This window comes from Lichenostomus cassidix, chromosome 1Aa (genome assembly GCF_008360975.1).
Source record: "Lichenostomus cassidix isolate B80296 chromosome 1Aa, HeHo_3.0, whole genome shotgun sequence".
NCBI classification, from domain to species: Eukaryota; Metazoa; Chordata; class Aves; order Passeriformes; family Meliphagidae; genus Lichenostomus; species Lichenostomus cassidix.
The window spans coordinates 50,785,155-50,805,092 of record NC_139480.1 but is presented as its reverse complement, the minus strand read 5'-3'; the positions used below and the strand labels follow the sequence as shown (position 1 = coordinate 50,805,092).

Here is a 19,938-nt window from a genome sequence, read left to right as displayed (position 1 = left end):
CCAACCACACCAAAACTGTTTTAGAAGCAGATCTGCTGTTCTCTGCAGCCAAGCACACTGCTTGTGCACAGCTCAGACAAAGCCCCTGCTCCCACAGTAACAGATACACTCCTGAAAGGGAGTCAAAAGTACAGGCTGGCTCCATGACCCACAACTGAATTAATCATAAACCCTGAACTGCTCCAGTGTGGACACAGAAACAGGGTTTTTCTAAGCACTCTGAAGTCATTATTATTTAAAACACACAGGGTCAGTTTGCCACAGGTCTTTATCAGCAGAGCTGTACTCGAGTCAGCTAGAAACAAAGCTTTGATTTTTATACCAGGTTTGAGGACACAACAATGAAAAAAACAAAAACCTGTGATGAAATAGTAACTCAGAAGATATTCCAACGATGAAATGTGTTAGAGGTTTCTAAAAAAAGAATAATTAAAAATTATCTAAGAAGTTGCCCACAGGAGACCTTTAAGAGGCTGGTTTTGGAGAAAAAGGTTTCGGGGCAAGGAGACAGGGATCTGCTACGTCCTTAAAGGATGAAGCTTTGTTTCTGGCGGGTTCCTGCTGTTTCTTTACCTCGCACTTCTCCACAGCGGGCTGCTGGCCGCACTCAGAGCTGTTCCCCGCCACGATGCCGGCCCGCAGGCTCTCGCTGTCGCCCGTGCCCTCCTCCATGGAGTAGGTTTTGGAGTGGTTGCCGTGGTGGTGAGCGGAGCCTCGACTCTGCGCCAGGCTGAGCTGCTTGCGCAGCACGCGGTTCTCCTCCTCCACCTCCCGCACGCGCACCTCCAGGCTCTCGCGCTCCCGCTGGCTCGACGCCGCGTACCGAGGGCTGTGCGCCTGCGACTCCAGCGGGGACAGCGACACTGGCTTCCCATCTGCACGACAAGAAACACACACTGCTGTCACAATATACTCCAAGCTCCGTTGGCCTTTCATGCTGGCCGGGATGCCAATGTTTCCAATGCAGCCACGTTGGCACTTCCAGTGCTTTAAGTGCATGGTAAACTTGGACAATGCTGAAGTTCTACAAGTTACAGGTCCTACTAATTTTAAAACCTCACTAAAAGATAAGCATGTGTTTCTTTGTTCTCACAGGGCGGCCTGCCAGTCTCTAGTCTGGGAAGACAGTCAAGAACATGAGGATTTAATTCAAAGACAATTAATATACAGTTAAATATATTTTAGAAATGTATGCAAGATGAAATAATTTTCCTATTCCCACTTCCTCCACAGTCAAATGACAGCATTTTGGCAACTGTTTCATGCCAAACAGTAGCCCCAGCTGATTCACATGCGAGGAACAGATGGGTTTTATTCAGCAACATAGTATTATGTGCTTGCTGAGAAGTAAGAGGTTCAGAAGGACAGAAATGTTCAATACACATGCGGGTCAAATTCTGGGAAGTATTTTGGCTTAAAAAGACTCAGGGGAATTCGGAAAAAATATAAGAAGCTTCAATTCAACATCTTTAAACAAAAAGCTGCAAACTAGAAACATGAAATTGGTATTTTCTTTGTTCAAGTAAGCATTGGAAATGAGCTGAAGTATAAAATAGAGAAGTTACCTGAAATCAGGATCCATAACCAAAGCAACACATTCTACTATCACCTCTCAGTATATTATTGCTACCAAACTGGGTTTTTTTACTAATTGTTTTGTGGCTAATATTGCTCGCTATTCTCAGGTGTATCATAAAGTATTTGGTATATTTGCACATCCCAACTCTGTTGCAAATAATAACGTGACAATTCCAGGACCCATATGAAATAAAAGTATAAAACCAAAAGTGAACAGTTTGACCTTAATACTCAGAAATAAAGTAGTATTTTTCATAAATTCTGAGATTGTTTAACTCATAATTTTTGCACATCAGAGGTTGGCAAGGCTGATGGCAAGATTTTGTTCTATTTGATTTTGTTCTATTTGATTTTGTTCTATTACCATATTGGACATGTCAATATACAGACAGGGCAAAATGCCTCTGGAGAGCTGTTGTCTATCAAGGAAACAGCAACACACACTACCTTGACTCCCTTCCTACTATTCTCCAAGGTAGTGCAAGCACCGTGTGTTCATCTCATCTCTGCAGAAGGAGTAAGTGGATTAATGTTAGGGACCACTGATGTTTGATTGTGTGTGTTGCTTGGTAGAAGAGTTAAACTGATTGCACTGCACTTGTATTTTATAGTTTATAGTAACTGGCAGAGTGCTCTGAGCTGGTGTCTAGGCAGTTTTTATCTAATCTAAATCAAAATAAAATAACATAACACATAATGAGGTCTGTGTGACTTTGGGACTGAAGATCTCCCAGGGAACACTACAAGGAACATTGCTGTGCTCTGAAACCAGTAGTACACTTTTGAATGGTGTAATAAATAATAATAAAGCTATTATTTTTTATTCTTCATTTGGGGTTATTGCTCTATTTTTGGACTTGGGCAGTTTCAGATTTAATTTCTTTTTCCTGTGTCAAGTCTTTTACTTCAGACTTCTTGTGCCAATGCAACTGTACCTACAAAGATCTGCAGAATTCCACTGTCTACAAAACAAAACCCAAACACAAAGCTGAATAATTCTTTCACGTTTGACAGCAGTCAGTGACTTATCATCACACTAGGTGCAACAATTCAGAAAACTCGAGAATATATAAGTTATGAATTCTATGGATTAGTGAATATTTCTGCATATATGAAATCACTTGGATGTAAGGCAATATATTTCATTAATACTTAAGCAAAGTGCCTTAGGACACAGGACAAAATAAAGCCATCAGAAAGCAATCCAGCACAGTTCATTTGAAAGGAGAGGGACTCAAGCAGTGGAATTGTCCTTCTTACATACAAAACCTAAAGGATAGGCATTAAAACCAAGCTCCTGGCTTTGTAGTTATCAGACTTGGAGAGGTGATAGTCCTGAAAAGGACCCAGTGGCATTGGAAAGTTCCTCAGGAAAGAGCCACAGAGAAAAGGAAGTTTATCCAAGGGTTAACTGGGTATGGGGGAAAGAAGCAGAGTGTAGGAAAGGAAAATTCACTTGGATTCAGAGAAGAAAAGCATAGAAGCAGAGATCCTGAGTTTTCTCAGCAATCCTGATCTGAACTAAAATGCCTAAATTGTGTTAGGAACTCTCTGAGGCCCATAGATTTAAGGAGCATGTTTTGAGAGATCTTAAAAACGTTTTACATTTTGTTTCCTAGCAAGCATAAACTACTTTTTTTTGGCATCTTTACAAGGTCTAGAGGTTTCTATATGTTTTAGTTATTATTCATCCCCTGCCTAATAGTGTGCAATGCCTCTAAAATGAACTAATTGATGGCAGTGAACTCTAGGCTGCTTTTTAGGTAAGAGAAAGTTATGCTGCCCTCAGACAGTGTTCCAGTCTATCTGACTACAGATACAAGATACTCCTCCATTTCACATTTGTTCAGATTTGAAAATTCACGTTATCTCTGCACATTTTGATGACTAGCAGTATAACAATTTTAACCAAAAGCCAATATTTTGCAGAAAGAAATGGTATAGCAGGCAACCACTCTCATGACTGTCCCCCTGTTAAAGCCACAAAATCATTTCAAGTTCATTGCACAATTATTTTTTCCCACATAAAGACCATTGCAGAGAACTCCAAAGGGAAAAGAAAAATAAGACTGCAGTCAGGACTACAGAGACATAAAAGCCTGGTGTAAGCAGATAAACTATCCCTTCTATTCTGGACTTCTAGCTCAGCTTTAATCATTTAACACCTTACTACTCCGTGCACTTCTGCTCAGCTGGCTGCTCCGGTAGGTCCTGGCTATATAGGCAGCTATGAATGAAATCCTTTCTGCTAACACTTTGGTACTTTTATATGTCCCTCCATGAGTAGGTGCTAAGGCATCCCAAAGTGCCTATTCTCATATTCAGCAAGGCTCTTTTTTTCTCCAATGACTTTTTGTGAAACACTGCAGTGTGATCTCAACTGTAAGTAGAAAACCTTGCCCAAACAACCATTTTAACAGTGAAACACACTCCAAGCAGTTTACTTCAGCTCTGTGAACACAGAACTCCTTCATCCTAAAGTGGTATGAGACCATTACAAGCTCATGCTTTTCAAGTGTCAGAGGTAAAAAGCTGTAACACTGAAAAATGTCACAATAAGAGCACTGAAGGCTGATGTCCACTAGACAGAGACAGCACCAGAAATAACAACCAAGCCTTTTCATGCAGTCCAAACAAGTTTCCTCAGCTCTGACAGAGGAACTTCCATCAGTATTAAGTCCTTCTCAGGATTTGGCACGGACAACATGTGTTAAACCACGTGTTATTTAGTTAGGAGAAACTGTTTTCACTGGAGATGCCAATCAACCATCAGGCTTGTACTTAGTCAACAGTAATTGCACTTGGGAACTTCAGCATGTTCTTTAAGTACTAAATTTGTGTTCAATTCCAGTGCTGTTAAGGGTGCTTAAGAGCACATGAACATGGTTTATTGAACTCAAACCTGAATAATTCAATTCAACTGCAGGCCAACAAAGAGTCACATTACTGCCTGCTGTTCATATACAGGGAAATAACATTCTCAGTGTCCGTTCCTTGAACAAAATATCCCTCTAGAAAATAGCTCTCTGCAATCCGTGGATTCAGAAATTAAACGTATCATACACGAAACCCTTCACCCACAGAACACCAGACTGCAGCCTGTGGGAAGGACTCCTCTTGAAGAAGTTTGTGGAGGTCCTTCTCCCATGAGAGGGGCTCCAGATTGGAGCAGGGCAAGAGTGTGAGGAGGAAGGAGAGACCACATGTGATGAACTGACCACAACCCCCATTGCCTGTTTCCCAGCACTGTTAACAAGGAAGAAGGAGAGAAAATCAGGAGTAAATTTAATTTGGGAAGAAGGTGGGAAATAAAGTGGGTTTTTTAGACTGGGTTTTATTTCTCATTACCCTACTGTCATTTGATTGGTGATAAATAAAATTAATTTTCCTGAGTTGAGTCTGTTTTGCTGGTGACAGTAATTGGTGAGTGACCTTTCTGTTCCTGCCTTGACCCATGGGCTCTTCATTATATTTTCTCTCCCCTGTGCAGCTGAGGAGGAAAAATGATAGAGCAGCTTTGGTGGGCACTTGGTGTCCAGCCAGGGTCAACCAGCCACTGAAGTCAAACACTTAAAAGTTTGGAAATGGGAGAATGATGATCTCCTGTTTAATCTTTGCTGTCATTCCCTTGTGTCTGGTGACAGGATCATTAATTGCATGATCACCTCTTTATTTCCAAAGAATATCAGCATCACTGCATGCATAGGATGGATGGTGATCACAGCTATTTAGCAGGTTGTTTCAGCTCATTCAGTTTGTGATCACACATACATACCCTGCTATGAAAAAGAGATTTATTTATTCCCTCACTGGCCTATGATGCTCATTACTATATATTTAAATGCAGCACAGCAACTTATTTTTCAAAGATATTTAAAGGAAAGGTGGTACTATGTCCCTCTTTTACAGTCAGGCAAAAAGTTTTGGAGTCATTAACATGCAGAAGGTACCAGTCTTGGATAAACAGTTGAGATGGGTCTGATACAGTTTTTCAACAAATATTCCCCTTTTCTGCACTACATTTGTTCAGAGGACAGCTACAAATGCAACAGTATATGCTTAACACTTCTGTAATGCAGGAGTCTGCAGGCTGGAAATCCAGGAAATGTGGGCAAAAGTACTTAGATACACTTGCAATAGCTTTGTCTTATGAACACAACGTAATGAAGTCGATGGGAGGGACAGAAACAATTTTCCAGGGCACATTCAACTTCATAAACTATGAAGCTGACCATTTTCTTTGAATACTCTCCTCCTTGTTCATGGCATGACTTCCAGGCTGTTGAATTAACTAAATGGAGTGGTTCAAGGGCCACTTTGGCTGCACTGCTGCATTTGCTCTGCACACAACATGAAGAAGGGGCTGTGCTTCAGAAAGGCTCTGCAGTTCTACCATCAATGATGGCATCATGTTGCATAACTGCAGAGAGCTGTTTATGTGCTGAGTGAATGCAATTCTGATACCTTTAAAAGGAATAACAGGGATGGTAAACAGTAAAACATACTAGGTAAAGAAAAGCATGTACCAATAGAATGCAGGGAGAAATAGGGAAAGAAAATCTAAACATACACATCCTTCTTGGAAACAGATGTGGCTTTTTTAAACAGGTTGTTTTTTCAAATGAAATATTGGCTTATTAGCTAGTTATGAATGCTAGCTTATTAGCATATCCAAAACAAGGGGCCATAAGTCTTAAAATATTTGCTTATTTCCTTGTCTAGAAAACAATAACTTTTTTCTTTTTTCTTCTAATTCTTTGTTTCCCTGTTTTGCATTGCCTTGGCAATATATGCCTCTTCAAGAAAAAGACTAAAAATAACATTTCCCTCCTTTCCACTGACAGTGGAGAAGTAAGAAAATAATATCTTATCAGAGTGAGCACTGAGGGAAAATAAGATTTTATCAGGGACTTGGCTTGACGAAGATAACATGTTATCAAGAGGGGAACTTGGCAAAGATAACGCATTATCAATATCAGGAGTAAAGCCTGGGGAAAATAATGTCTTAATACCTATTAGATTCTAAATAAGCCATCTGTGCTCTTGACAAATTGTTATTTTCTCCAAGTCCCATTCCTGTAAAAATGTTGATTTTTTTGGCAAACCACTTCTTTAGCAGTTGGGAAGCAGAGGAGAAAGAGGAGAAAAGGAAGCTCCTTCCCCTCAAAGGTAGAGGGTTATTCTCTTTCTTTTCAAAAGCTTTGCACGTAGGTCAAGACTGCCCATGTGACAGCCTGGAAGATCTACATGTTCAGATATTGAAGGGCTATTGCAGGGAAATCTCCTACAACACTCAGCAAGTACACTGCAGAGCATCCCGTGATGGGAGAGAGGGTCAGTGCTCCTTCTGTCCTCTGACCACACTACCCAGGCTCTGAGGTGCTGCCTACAGCATTTTTGGCAAACACTCTTCTCTACAGAGGCAATGACTGGCCATCCCTCAGCAGTAACTTTTTGGTCATAAACAACCTCATCAAAATTAGCAGTGTTCTCTTGGGGTACAAATAAACGAGCCCTTTTAAATCAGTTACAGACACAAATCACCGTTCAGTTAAAGGTTACCATTCCCATAGCTTAAGCTGACCCAGAGGGTCAGCAGTGCTTCTCACCTCCTGCAGTGCAACACATCCAACTCGGTTTAAGCTGTTCTGAGCCAGCCCAGCTGCCTCTGTACTGAAGCAATCCCCTCCACCACCTCCACTACGGGGGTAGAGACAAACCACTGTCTAGTGGGTGCCTGTGCCCTGAAGCTGAAACCCTCCACAACCCAATTATAAATCTTTAGAGTTTCAATCTGGACCAATTTAAATAAATCGTGGCACCTCCTGGAAAATGAGAAATCCAATTCATAGTAGGACGGACTACTAACTGCCTTAAATGGCAGAATGTGGGTGAATGCCACTGGTTATTCATAGGAATGGGCAAGCAGGGAATAATTAGAAGGGAAGCTGTGGAGGGCCTGTAGGAGTGTGATGTGAATAATAAAGCACACTTAGGAAAAGGCATATGAATGATATCTGCAGGGTAAGTATTTGTAGCCAGCTGAATTTCCCTGGTGTACAGTAGGAGTGGGAGGGAAAACAATGGGATTTGTTAATCTGAAAATATCCTATGGAGAAGCAGCATCTCTTTTTCCATTAACTGTTTGGATATCTTAGACCCATGCATTCCTCTATGTTCAGGTGTGAGCTTTGTGTTAACTACTGGCCCTGATATAGCAGAACATATAACCAGCAGCAGGCAGCCATTACAGCTCTCTGAGGTAAAGCATGTGCCCAAATGTGTCACTGCAGCTGTACACAGCACTGTGACTATCATTCATGGCAGTGGGATGTAAAAGACTGGAGCTATTCTATTGTTGGCTCCTGCTCAGTAATAGACTGTGGAAGAGACAGGCAGGGGAAAAGTCTAAAATACAGCATTTTACAGTGTTTTTTTTACAAGGACAGAAAGTACAAGAAGTAAGTATATAAAAGCTTAGAGAATATATATCTATATTTCTACAATTGCCACAGTAACCACAAGCAAGAGACAAGCATGCTCAATGCAAGCCTAGTAGTAGTTAATTCCGTTGCTGATGATTAGCCTCAGCTGCTCATCAATACAGACTCCAGCTGATAATTATTTAGTTAAACTTCTGAGCAGTATTTGCATATGTAAAGCACGCTTTCCCTGCTGAAGCAACAATGGATGCCATAATGCATTTCCTGATTGTACAGCTCTTGGATTTGGGGAACCTGGGCAAGAGAGTCTGCTTTGCATATCCTTCCTCACTCTCATCAGGCCAACCATTCAGAAGAAATGCACTTGCACACACTGGCATCTACAAGCTACAGTGGAAAACATTCCTAACCCTGCACAAGAGGAAAAATGCAACCATTCGTTTCGACCAGAATAATAATATTACAAAAGACAGTTTTGTATATTCCTCTATATATTTCTCTAAGCTTTGTTACAACCTAAAAAATGTACAACAACTGGTCTGTGACAAGGTAGCCTGGTCAACTCAGAAGATACCCAGCAAACTCCAGTGGAGAGATTTGGTCCATTAGTTGCCAGTGACCTCCAGACATGGAGGAAAATTCAGTATCATAATGTCATTCTCTGTTAAGCTTTTTCTCATCTTACTTTCTCCAGATCAGAATTTCATTTCCTGAATGTGGTACTTGGTCATCAGTAATAGCCATGCCCTGCTGATTAACTGTAGTGTCAAGAACACAGATAACCATGCACATGATGTGTAGATGACATTTATCTGGTCAGTTCTCCATGTTTTCAAAATTCCATGACAGACAAGGCATGCCCAGATCTGCTTAACATCTGAAGAGTTCAGAGGCACAGTTCTTTAGGGATAAAGAAACATGGAAAAGAATCGGGAAGATCTTTATAGAATCTGTGACAAAACTACCTGTGTGTCCATGTAGCTATGGTATCACTTTGGTTTGAGTCCATCATAGGCTTACTATTAACAGACCCCAATGCTTTTTTTATCAGACAACAATGAATAGTAAAGCAAAAGATCTATTTATTTGATTAACAAAAATGTAAAGCAAAAGTAAAGCAAAAGTTTGGCTTTAGTTAAACATGGGAGATGGGCTGAAAAAGGGAGGTCTAAGGGAATGCAGGTGGTCAGCCTTTAGGAAAGCCACTCTTTTTTCAGAAATAGTTTAAAATTTAGTTATAGAAAATTTATGTTCCTTGCTGGAAGTCACCTGGTTGCAGTGTTACACACAATTGCAAAAGTGGACTTTCAGCACAAGTACAGAAATGATGCAGTATTAGTTCAGGCTGGTTGGTGATGCTGAAACCTGCTCAAAAGCTTGTTATATCCCTTAATCTCCCTTGGCACAGAGATGCCATCAGAGAACCATGTGCTGGTATTTTGATTGAGGCTGCTGAAAAAGAAAACTGAATACTGACTGAGCATCAAGGATTGTTCAAGGATAAATAAGTAAGTAAGTAAAAAAATCCAAATCTTGCACCGCAGCATTTCTTCCTTCGCAGTACCAAGATCTGCAAAAACCTTCAAATCTTATAGAGCTCAAGCCAACAACAACAGATATGAGCACACAAACATAAAGGAAAGGAGCAAAGAATAGATTTTCCAATCAGTGATTTCTCTTCTTTATAAATGTATCTGAAGATTGCACAAGCAGACATCAGTGTTATTCCTCTGATGACATAACAGTGCAAAAGTTATTAATAGCTTTCAGTATTGAGTCTTCTTTTCTCCCCACACATTCTCAGCACTTCATTTGCTGCACCTGTCATTTCAGCCACTTCAGTCCCAAAGAAAAGTGAAGGGAAAATGCAAATAACTGCATATTCAGGACACATGAAGGCTGATCAGTGTTATGACATTTATCTTCACTTATGACAAGAGATAAAATAACTCAGGAGTTACTTTCCTGTCCTCCTCATGAAGAAAAATGTCATACCAGATCATCATGTACTATATACAGCAGAATTGCTAACACACTTTGCAGAGGAAAGAAACATCTCAGCAGTGATACAGATGGTGGGTTACATGCCATGGCTGTAACATCAGAAATGCAACACACATGATATTAAAATAGTAGATATAAAAATGAGTCATGGCAGAAGAAATACCCCTGGAACAACAGTACGCAAATTAGCTAAGGGCAACTAGTTAGGCTATTTGCAGAAGTTAAAATTATATTGAATAGCAATGACTTGTTCATGGAAGTCAACAGTGCTTTCAGAATCAGCTGCAGGTTACCCAGTATCTACCCCAGAGCTACAATATATTTTTGGTGAGCAGACTCTATTGACATATCATATGGAACCTCTTTTTTACACCAACCTACTTAAAATTTACCTTTTAAAAATATTTAGCTTTAATCTATTAGAGATGCTTCTTCTACGAAGATATAGTAAGTTTGTAAGAACTGATTTTTTATCAGATGTATCTGATAGCTATATCAGGTAGATGTATCTGCTCTGTGACCTGGGTTTCCTACAAAACATGAGGAAATTACTCTTTTCTATTACATTTTTGGTTTGTTAAAGACAGCAGATCAGAAACATAATCCTATTTCAAGTAGCCACAAGCCCATCTTGGTGACTGATGAAAACAAGCACAGGTGTAACCCTGCATGATATCTGCATGTATACAGCATGGTGGTGTTAGCAGTTTTTATGTTGCACCACAAATGTACCCAGTGCTGTACAGTTTTAGGTCAGAATGTGGGCCATGTCCCCTGTGCCCCATCACAAATCTGCTGAGCTTCCTGTGAAGCAAGCAAATGACATTTTTCATTCTCGAGCAGCCAAAAGTTTATTAAGGTTAAAAACCACGAACTGGGAGCAAGACTTAAATGTTCTGCTTACTAAGGTTTTGTCTTTTAACAGATGAGGGGTATCTTTGAGACTAATTCCATTTCTGCTGTGCTGCACAGAAACACCTTAATGTACACTTAGGATCCTAAATAGGATTTCTAAAGAATATGCCTACTCTTAGAATAAACCCCACTGGCATGCTTATTTACTGTTATAAAATAAAGTTGCTTTGCTCAATTACAGCAGTAGTGCTCAATATTCACAGGATCTGCATGCCTTTAAGTAAACACTTCCTCTTTTTTTCTCAGCTAGATCTCTACTTTCCTAAATTTTCATTACCTCCAGGTGTTCCCCTCAAAAGTACAATATGCTGTATGAGACCTCACCAGTAAGTACAGAAAATGTGGGATTTTTAAAGATGCTTCTGTTAGGTAGACTGGACAAAGTCAGGGCCAATGGCCATTGAATTTCTACACTGATGTATACTATAAACTAACTGATGTCTATGACAAACTTTTGTGTTAGAGCAAAGGGAAGATAAAGGTGGAAGCATTTTTCAAAAATTACTGTACTGTGTTGTGTCTAGAGGTCAATTAGTCTTACAATTGCACTTTATTTCTGTTGACAGATTTTCACTAAAGATATCTATCCATCTTCCTTTGTTAGTGTAATTGTAAGTTTATTCACTTCTACCACTTGAAATATCTTTTGTCTTAACAGCTAAGCAGAATAGATAGAGTCTTGACCAAAATTGTTTCATATTGAAAAAACCCAAATCAACACACCTGATGCCTAAAGAACAACCAGACATGGAAAAAACCAAAAGATAACATAAAATGCTGCAACTGTAAAAGTCCTTTAAAGGTCAAGCAAAAAAAGAAACAATAACACAAGGAAACAAAAGAAGGAAGAAAACGGTGGTTTCCTTTCTCACCTGCTCCCATCTTGTTTTAGGAAAAGGGAAGGATCTTAGTCATTATTTTTAGCTATATATTCTATATAAATTTGAAATAATATAGACACAGGAATCAGTTGTTAAGAACTGCCATAGGATAAAGGTGTGGAGTGAATTCTAGAGAAAATTGTTTACATCCCTTTCCCCTTTAAGACCAGGCTGCTGCAATACATACCCTCATGGCAAATAAGGAATCATGGACTTCTGCCTTGTAAATTATGACCATCAACCCAGGAAAAACTGAGGCAGACAACAGACTAAGAACACTTTACCATCCTATTACTATCAAGTTTCCTCTCTAAATTGTGCCTTCTTCTGGTCTTAACTATCATTAAAACAGTACAGTTAGAGCAGCTCTGACTGTAGGCATTCCTCTGAAGAAAATCCTGGATTTCTAACATTGTATAATATGTATCCTGTCACTTACAGTAAAATTCTAATAGACAGGATATTTGAATGTGATTTCTTCTGTTTTGAGAGAGAGTCTCTCCTCTTTGGAGAAACTGTAACTTCACCAGGTAAATATTTAAAATTCATACTAGCACCTCATACTAGAAACTTCTATGGAAATAACTTGGTTTCTTATTTCATGACCACAAATATTTATTGTTAATTCCATCAGACAATGTTCTTCTTTCTTTTCCTGAACAATCTGATGGAATCCAATCAACAGGGAAAGTTGTATTAAAACTGTATTTCAAGTCTTGCAATATTTTAGATTTATTGGAAAGTCAAATTTTGGAGTTACATGAGAAAATATCAGTGCTTTTTGCTTGTTTCTTTCGCAGTAAGATCTCATTTTCATCCCTGCAGCAGAAGATGAAAAAACATCACATATCATAATGAAAAAAATCAGAAGACAATGCTCTTAAAAACTTCTCATTTTAGATATAGTAAATTATGCCTTTTGAACACTTTGAACTAGCAATGCAAAATTTTAATTTGACAGTTCAAATGACTTGTGCTTTACCATGACAGCAGGTATGTCAGCTAGGATGGGCAAATGGAAGGGCCAGCGCCTGTGACAAGTTTGTGACAGCTATGGTGCAGCCAAAAGAAAATTAAGATAATCCTCAGAGTTGTCAGGCATTTAAAGTAGCATAAATACCCAGTAGTAATCTTCAGCAGAACTTTCAAGACTACAGAATTATACCTTATAAATAAATACACAAAATTAACAAGTATTTATCATCAATTTGAATTATTGAGGGTTTGTTTACTTCTCTTGGAATTATCCTTGAGAGGGCTCTGCAGGCAAAGTTTTGTACTGAAAAATGTTATTTTCACAGATCTCTCCCCAGTACACATAATGGGGTTTTTTCCTTCTCCATACTGAGCACTTAAAGGGTGTCCAGATTGCAGGAAAAATCCTCAAATAAAGGTAAAATGCTATCATTTCTACTGTGTCACACTAGTGCTTAAAAAGCTGAAGTTTAACTCTGCCAAGCATATAAGCCTCCAAATCTGTTAGATATCAATTACCACATATTTAATTTCACAGCTGTGCCTTTTCCCTTTTTGATTCACCAGCACCACCTTTTTCTGCTTCTCTTGTTGGAGCATTTTGCATCTGGTTCATAATCAGGTCCTGATGATCCTTAATGCCTTAATTTCAGAGCCCAGCATTCCCCAATTCCCCTCTTCATTTTGGAATTTCTGCAAATTCTCTCTTCATCCTCTGTGTGGCTGTGCAGACTGTAATCCCTCGTAATAGGCTGATGCTGATCCTGCTCTGTGGATTAACCAGTGTAAAATGCCTAGGTAATGAATTCATACCTTCCAAACTGAGCAGCCCAGGTATATCTAATCTAACCAACTGGCTTTTATCAGCTGCACACAAGAGATGGGAAAATAAGCTTAATTTCAAGCCTCAGTCACATAGCTACAACCATGTTATTATTTTTTTGTATTAAACAGAATGAGCATATGTGAGAAATTCTAAGGTACACTCTGTAGTTATCCAGCAGTGGATTTGACAAGGCTCAAGTTTCTTTGAAAATTGTGAAATGACAATATTTTCAGGCCTTTTTTTGATTATTTCCCCGAAAAAAAAGAAAGGGAAGAAATATTGCTGAACTTCAAGTGCAATTTTTCTGCTTTCTTCTCATGAAATCTGTATTCCCATGCCAGATGGTGTCTGAGTTATCAAAGTTATTACCCTAAACTCAATTAGGGAAGAATGAAAGTAATTAAGTAGGGGATGAAGTGACAGAAGTATTCAAGATATAAAGCATCTAATATAGGTGAGGACTCTCTAAATGAGATAGAAATTCATCTGTAAATGCAGCCTAAATCAGAACAGCTTGAGCCTTCACTTTCGAATATTTTAAGACATGTGCAAAATTCGGTTCTTGCTCAAGTGGGCACAATTCCCAGTGACACAGTGGCTGTAGAATGTGGGAGTAATTTTTTTTCTTCTGGAGAGTCTATTACTAGCAGTCACCAAACACACTCTGAAACAGTTATGGCTCAAAATGTTCCTGTATCTGTTGTGGAATGGCTTTTCAGGCTGTTTTGTCAACTCTGGAATGCTTGTTTCTCTTCTTAATCCTTGCTGGTTTGTACTCACCACAGCAAAAAACCAATTATAGCAAATACATGTAACCATAAAACCTGTAAAGTAGACACCACACAGGTATTGTTAACACTTATTTTACATTTCTTTTTTCTTTCTTTCTCTATTTTCTTTTCCTTTGGTGAAGTAAATCTAAAGTTGCCCTGTGCTACAGGTATGACCAAGAACTGCAGCTGCAAGTTTTAAGATGAAGCAGCCAAAAACTATTTTTTAATCTAGTAATGACAGTCTACATACAGAAGAAATATGGAAGAAAACCCAATTAAAACAAGTCTCTTTTACTTACCAACACTCACTTTTGCATAGCTTCAATTGCCAAGAAGCATGTTCATGGATGAAACTAATCAGGATTATTTATCAGTGCTCTGCAGGCTGTTTTCTCTTTAACAGAAAGGTATATAACCAAATTCACAGGCAGTGAGTATGAACTTCCCAAATGAGCTGGGGCACAGCCTCAGGGAAATCTGCCTTCAGTTACATCCTTTCAACAACAGTGGCTCACACCTTTCCTGAGCAGGGCTGCTCTTGAAGGCTATGCTGGGACCAAAAGCAGAAATATTCTACAGACTCAAATTCATACAGCTCAGGAAGGAGGGGAAGGAAGGCTTGGAGAACAGTCACAGCAGAGCTGCCACTTGCAAGTCTTAAAAAACATGATCCGTGACAAGAGAAGCTAATTTATGCCACCAGGAACCACAAAAAAAGGAAAAAACGGAGAAAAATTTGCGACTGGAGACTTCTGTATCTGTTGGGAAACTGATTCCCTAGAGACACACATGGGACATCATGGTGCATGTGAGACTAGTGCATGTATGGTATATGCATGTCTATTAAAGCCTTCTAGAGGGGAAAAAATGTCCATCTGGTATTGCTGTCAGTTCAGCTGTGACATTTCTGGAAATGCAGTAACATGATGGCTTAATGAGCCCTGCAGGTCAGGACAGCTGAGGCAATGGCACTTTCAAGTGGTGGATGAACACTTTCCTCCTATGCCACAAGGGTAGCAGAAAGGGCACTCTGCAAATGGTTCTCTTTTTGACCACCAATAAAGCTTCCCATAAATCACAATGAGTGTACCTTGCCAATTGAATTTGGGTGCTTGGAGAATTCTGAACCCAGGGCATGCTACAATGATGGGCTTATGTATGTCTTCAGGAAAAAGAGCTTAAACTATTAGTGCAATGGAGTATGAGGAGAGCAGTGAAGCACTGCTCCGAGAAACATGAAAATCAGCAGCTTGAGGTCACATTTCAGATCTTGCTTTGTGAAATGGAAATAGCATGAAAGGGGCACAAATCCAATTTAGAACAGAGAACACATGAACCAGGGGGGAAAAAGCATAATGAAAACCCAGAAATGGAGCCGTTAAGACAAAGATGTCAAAAATACCTATTGGGTTTGAGACAAGCATAGCAGATGCTGACCTTAATTTCAATTCTACTAACGAAAAACATCTGGTAGACTTTTGGTTCATCTGCTGAAGAAAAATAAAAAGAGAGCACACAAACTCTTCAAACCACTCAGATTTAGGGAAACCTACAGAGCACACATATTGCTAAACTCACCCATCCTAGTTTCAGGGGACAGTGAAATCCTAAAGACCTGGTACCTCAAGTTTCTAATGTAATGCTGTAATGTTGACTTACTCAGAGGTATCAGAGATAAATCTAAACCAATGGATATATTTATAGACAATCAATCCTCCATAAGCTGTGACATATCCATCAACACTTTCTTTGAGAGAAAAAGAAAATTACTAACTTCAGTAAAAGCACTGGTGACTCCCTTTATAATTCAGATGAGGGAGAATCCTACCACGCATCTAGTAGGCCAAAATTATTAAGACAGTGATTGAAAACTCTTTTCCAGAACAGCTTGCTCTGCCAAACCTGTATTTTTATCTTAATTTGAAATTAATTTATTCCCCAGCTGTCAAGAAAAGTCTAGCAATCAAAAACTTTTTTTCTTTTTTTTTTTTTTCTTGTTTCCCATTCCTAATTCCGGTGTAGACTGGGAGATGGAAGAACAATGAGATAGAAAAGCACTCAATTATTGTTTTCATTTAGGTGATGGAGAAGATGACTATTATTTAATTTTAAAAATCCCCTGTATTGGTACTTTACAATGAAATTCTTTTATCTGGATTTTTTTTTATGTCTTTCTACCATTGTGTAAAAAAATAAGGTCTTGAAGATGACTTAGATGATTTAGAAGCACATTCCATTACAAGAAATAGCCACAGAGGAGCCTGAGAAGAGCAGATTTTCAAAGAAAATGCAGGCAGGTGCACTTTTAGGCATCTATCCTTATTCAGATTGCTTAAATGGCTTTAAAAAGAAAGTCCTAACAGACTTAACTTTGCTCTTGAACGTGAGATTTAATATTCTTTTGAACATGCTATCCCAAGACTTATTATAAATCCATTCCAGTGGGCACCTGGCAATGCTCTGTAAGCAGACAAGCCTCAGGAAATGCAAGGGGTGTTGAGGGGAGGGGGAGAAAACCCACAAACCTGAAACATGCTCTTTATGCCCATAAAGAGAGTTTGTCCATACCCACATTTTATTTTGATGTATACTGCAATAATTTGACTTGGAAGATGTTAACTTCTGCTTTACATCCATTATATTGACAATGGAAATGCTGCCAAAATTGAAATTTGAACACTCTTTCCTATTTTAATAAATCAGAGAGGGCAGTGCCCTGTCCTACTAGTGATGATTTGCTTTGTGCAGGTAACAGACCAAAGCAATTCAGTCAGCCCTTAAATGTGACTTTTGATAAATGTAGCCTAATTTTAGGCTGCTCCATCCATCACAGTGGCTGTGAGGCTGGCTGTGCTCAGAAATTCCCGAATCAGAACAGAACTTCTTGTGCTGCTGATTCAAAGCCACCATGCAGCAGTTAAGTCATATTTGAGAGAAGAAAAACAAGCAGCCTCACACATAAAACATCTTTATGTGGTGCTGTACCGTGGATAGGAAATACTAACAAAAAGGTTTTTGGAAGAACAGTTCATTAATTTCTTCTTAAGTAAGTATATTAATTAAAATGAAAATATTCCCTGTTCACTACACTGGCTCCAAATACAATAGGAAGTCCTTAGAGTACCATTTTTTTCCCAGCAGAGGTCAGGAAAATTAAAAACAAAACAAAACAACAATCTGTGATAATTTTATATTATTATATTAAAAGTCCTCTCACTTTGGTAACAGGCTAATAACCAAATCCTTGTTCAGGGAATTTTTCAGGCTTTCAGGCAGTACACCTAAGCTTGCAGAGAGACTTCCTGAGCCATGAAATGGGGTATGAAAATGTTTAATCCCTGACTGAACTGCTATCCTTGTGGAAGCACTGTGAGTACATACAATTACACCAGAAAAAAATTCATGTTCACCAGCAGTATATTTCATTGTGGGGAAGCAGCTTATTTATTTCAATACAGAGATATTTTTTTTTTACTGGTGCCTCTGTGCTAGAAATACTTCACCAGTACAACCTACAAATGATTGTCTGCTGCTGAGGTGCTCTGAGAAAATACACTCATTAGACCACTGCAGCATTTTTCACCTTCCTTCCTTTGGATTTCTATAAATAGCACTTTTTAATCACCAGCAATTTAACACATAAATAAAGCTTGGGAGATGGAATGGGATTTTTAGAATGGCAGTCATTAGTCACAAGAACAAATAGGCTGTGCTCATCTTCCTAAAGCTCTCAGACACTTTGGAACCTGTCATGTGGGTCTATTTCCCCAGCTCCAAAATCACTTGGGTACAATTGAAAAGCATATTCCTAGTCCAAATAAATAGTGTTCAAGACTTTCAAAATAGGATGGCCAAGATTTTGCTGTTTACTTAATATTGAAATTTTAACACAAATTAGAAAGTTATTCTAAATTGTTCAGCTGGTTCAGCTTTCTAAACATTTTTGAAGATAATACATTTATTTTTTACATTACCAGCATTTAGTCCAAGCACAAAAATGACTGGATACCCAAAATAATTTATTTGCTTTTTTTATACAAACTATAGATTTTGCAAAATATTTTGTTGAGTTTTTAGATTTTATTTCAAGCTCTTGAAAACATAAGGACAATTTTTCACCTAAGTTAAAAAGGAATTGTCCAACAATGATATTAATTTGTGAAGGCCTTTTTTTTTTTTAAGCAACTATCAGAGAGAAATAGGTATAGGCTGTCTGGCTTTAGGCAGTGGCACGAATGGTAGAGACAAAGATCACTCTTGTCAGAAAAACAGCATGGTATTCATTTTTAATGTAATTTTTTAAGTAATAACAATGAATACTTTCTGGTATTCATTGTTATTACTTAAAGAAACCTATTTTATAAACAAAATTCAAACTACATAGAGATGTAAGATTCTGTAAGGCTCAGGCTAGCATTAAAAGAGTATAAATTGAACATCTTCTATACTGTCCTTCTTTTATTGTTTTTTCTCAGTAAGTTCCATGGAGGCCAGAAGTTCAAACTGATATGAAAATTCTGATTATCTGTACAGAAGAAAAGCTGGAAGAGAGACTACATCAAGCACTTGATATTTTGCAGCAAAAAACCTATATTTAAAAAGTTATCCCACATGGCATATACTGCTGCAATGTGGTATTGTTTTGATGGTGGGGTCAGCTGCCAAAATAAAGACTTGGAAACACAGTTGTACAAAAAAAAAGATCAAGAACTGTGGGTCCAAAATTTCCTTGGCTGTAATCCACTTTAAAAAGTTATCCTAGCAGCTATAGTAACTATAGAAAATCTGCCTTTGATATCACAGAAAAAGACAACTTTTCTCCCTTTTGCACGACCGTGGTGCCGGGCTATGGAGAGGAGGCTATGTAATAATCTGGATATTCATCAGCACTTGTGAAATTCACAAGTTAGAAAATCAGAGTACAAGGAATCTCATTTTCTTGTGATGAATCAGCCACGAGTACAATACTCTATCTTTTTTTAGTTTAAATGGATTTCATGGCAGAATTGGACAAAGCCATCTGCTGCCAATTGTCTTGGCAGCTAACAGCACTGCTGCTGGCTGCTGCCAAAGCACAGCACATTGCCATACATCTGCTAGAGCTGCTATAAACCAGCAAGCTTCAGAGCTCCTCTCCAGTGCTTCCTCCTCCCAGATCCCTCGAGGCTACGACATGGCCAGAGTACCAAAGGTGGGAGACCTCATCCAGAATCCTGGCTGTGCTGGGGAGCAGGCAGCATCTCTCTCCTGCCTTTGGACCTCCCTCTTGGCCACTGTGAAGGCAGAGAAAAACTCTGTGTGTCCAGCAGACACAACCTCCCTTCTGCTACTCAGCCACTTGTGACATGCTGGAAAGACTGCTGGTAGCCATAGTTTCTTCCAGAACAAACTGATGAAATTCTAATTTGCAGTGGAGTTGAGAGTGCAAAGGCACATACCCAGTCCTTGTGTCAACCACTGCCAATCATTCAGGAGAACCAGATAATAATGAACTGTCTTGAGAGGAAACAGTGGTGAAGCATCTAGATATTGTAAGCACTGGT

The 19,938-nt window shown here is 38.9% G+C and overlaps 1 protein-coding gene across 3 annotated transcripts in view; it reads right to left on the bottom strand.

Annotated features, from left to right (window-relative positions):
• Positions 1–19,938, bottom strand: part of LARGE1 (LARGE xylosyl- and glucuronyltransferase 1) — a 347,716-nt gene that overhangs the window by 145,267 nt on the left and 182,511 nt on the right. For all 3 annotated transcript variants that reach the window (XM_085048913.1, XM_085048911.1, XM_085048912.1), the window contains one exon: positions 574–875. In XM_085048913.1, coding sequence (XP_084905039.1) covers positions 574–875 — 302 coding nt within the window. The remainder of the gene's footprint in view (positions 1–573; positions 876–19,938) is intronic.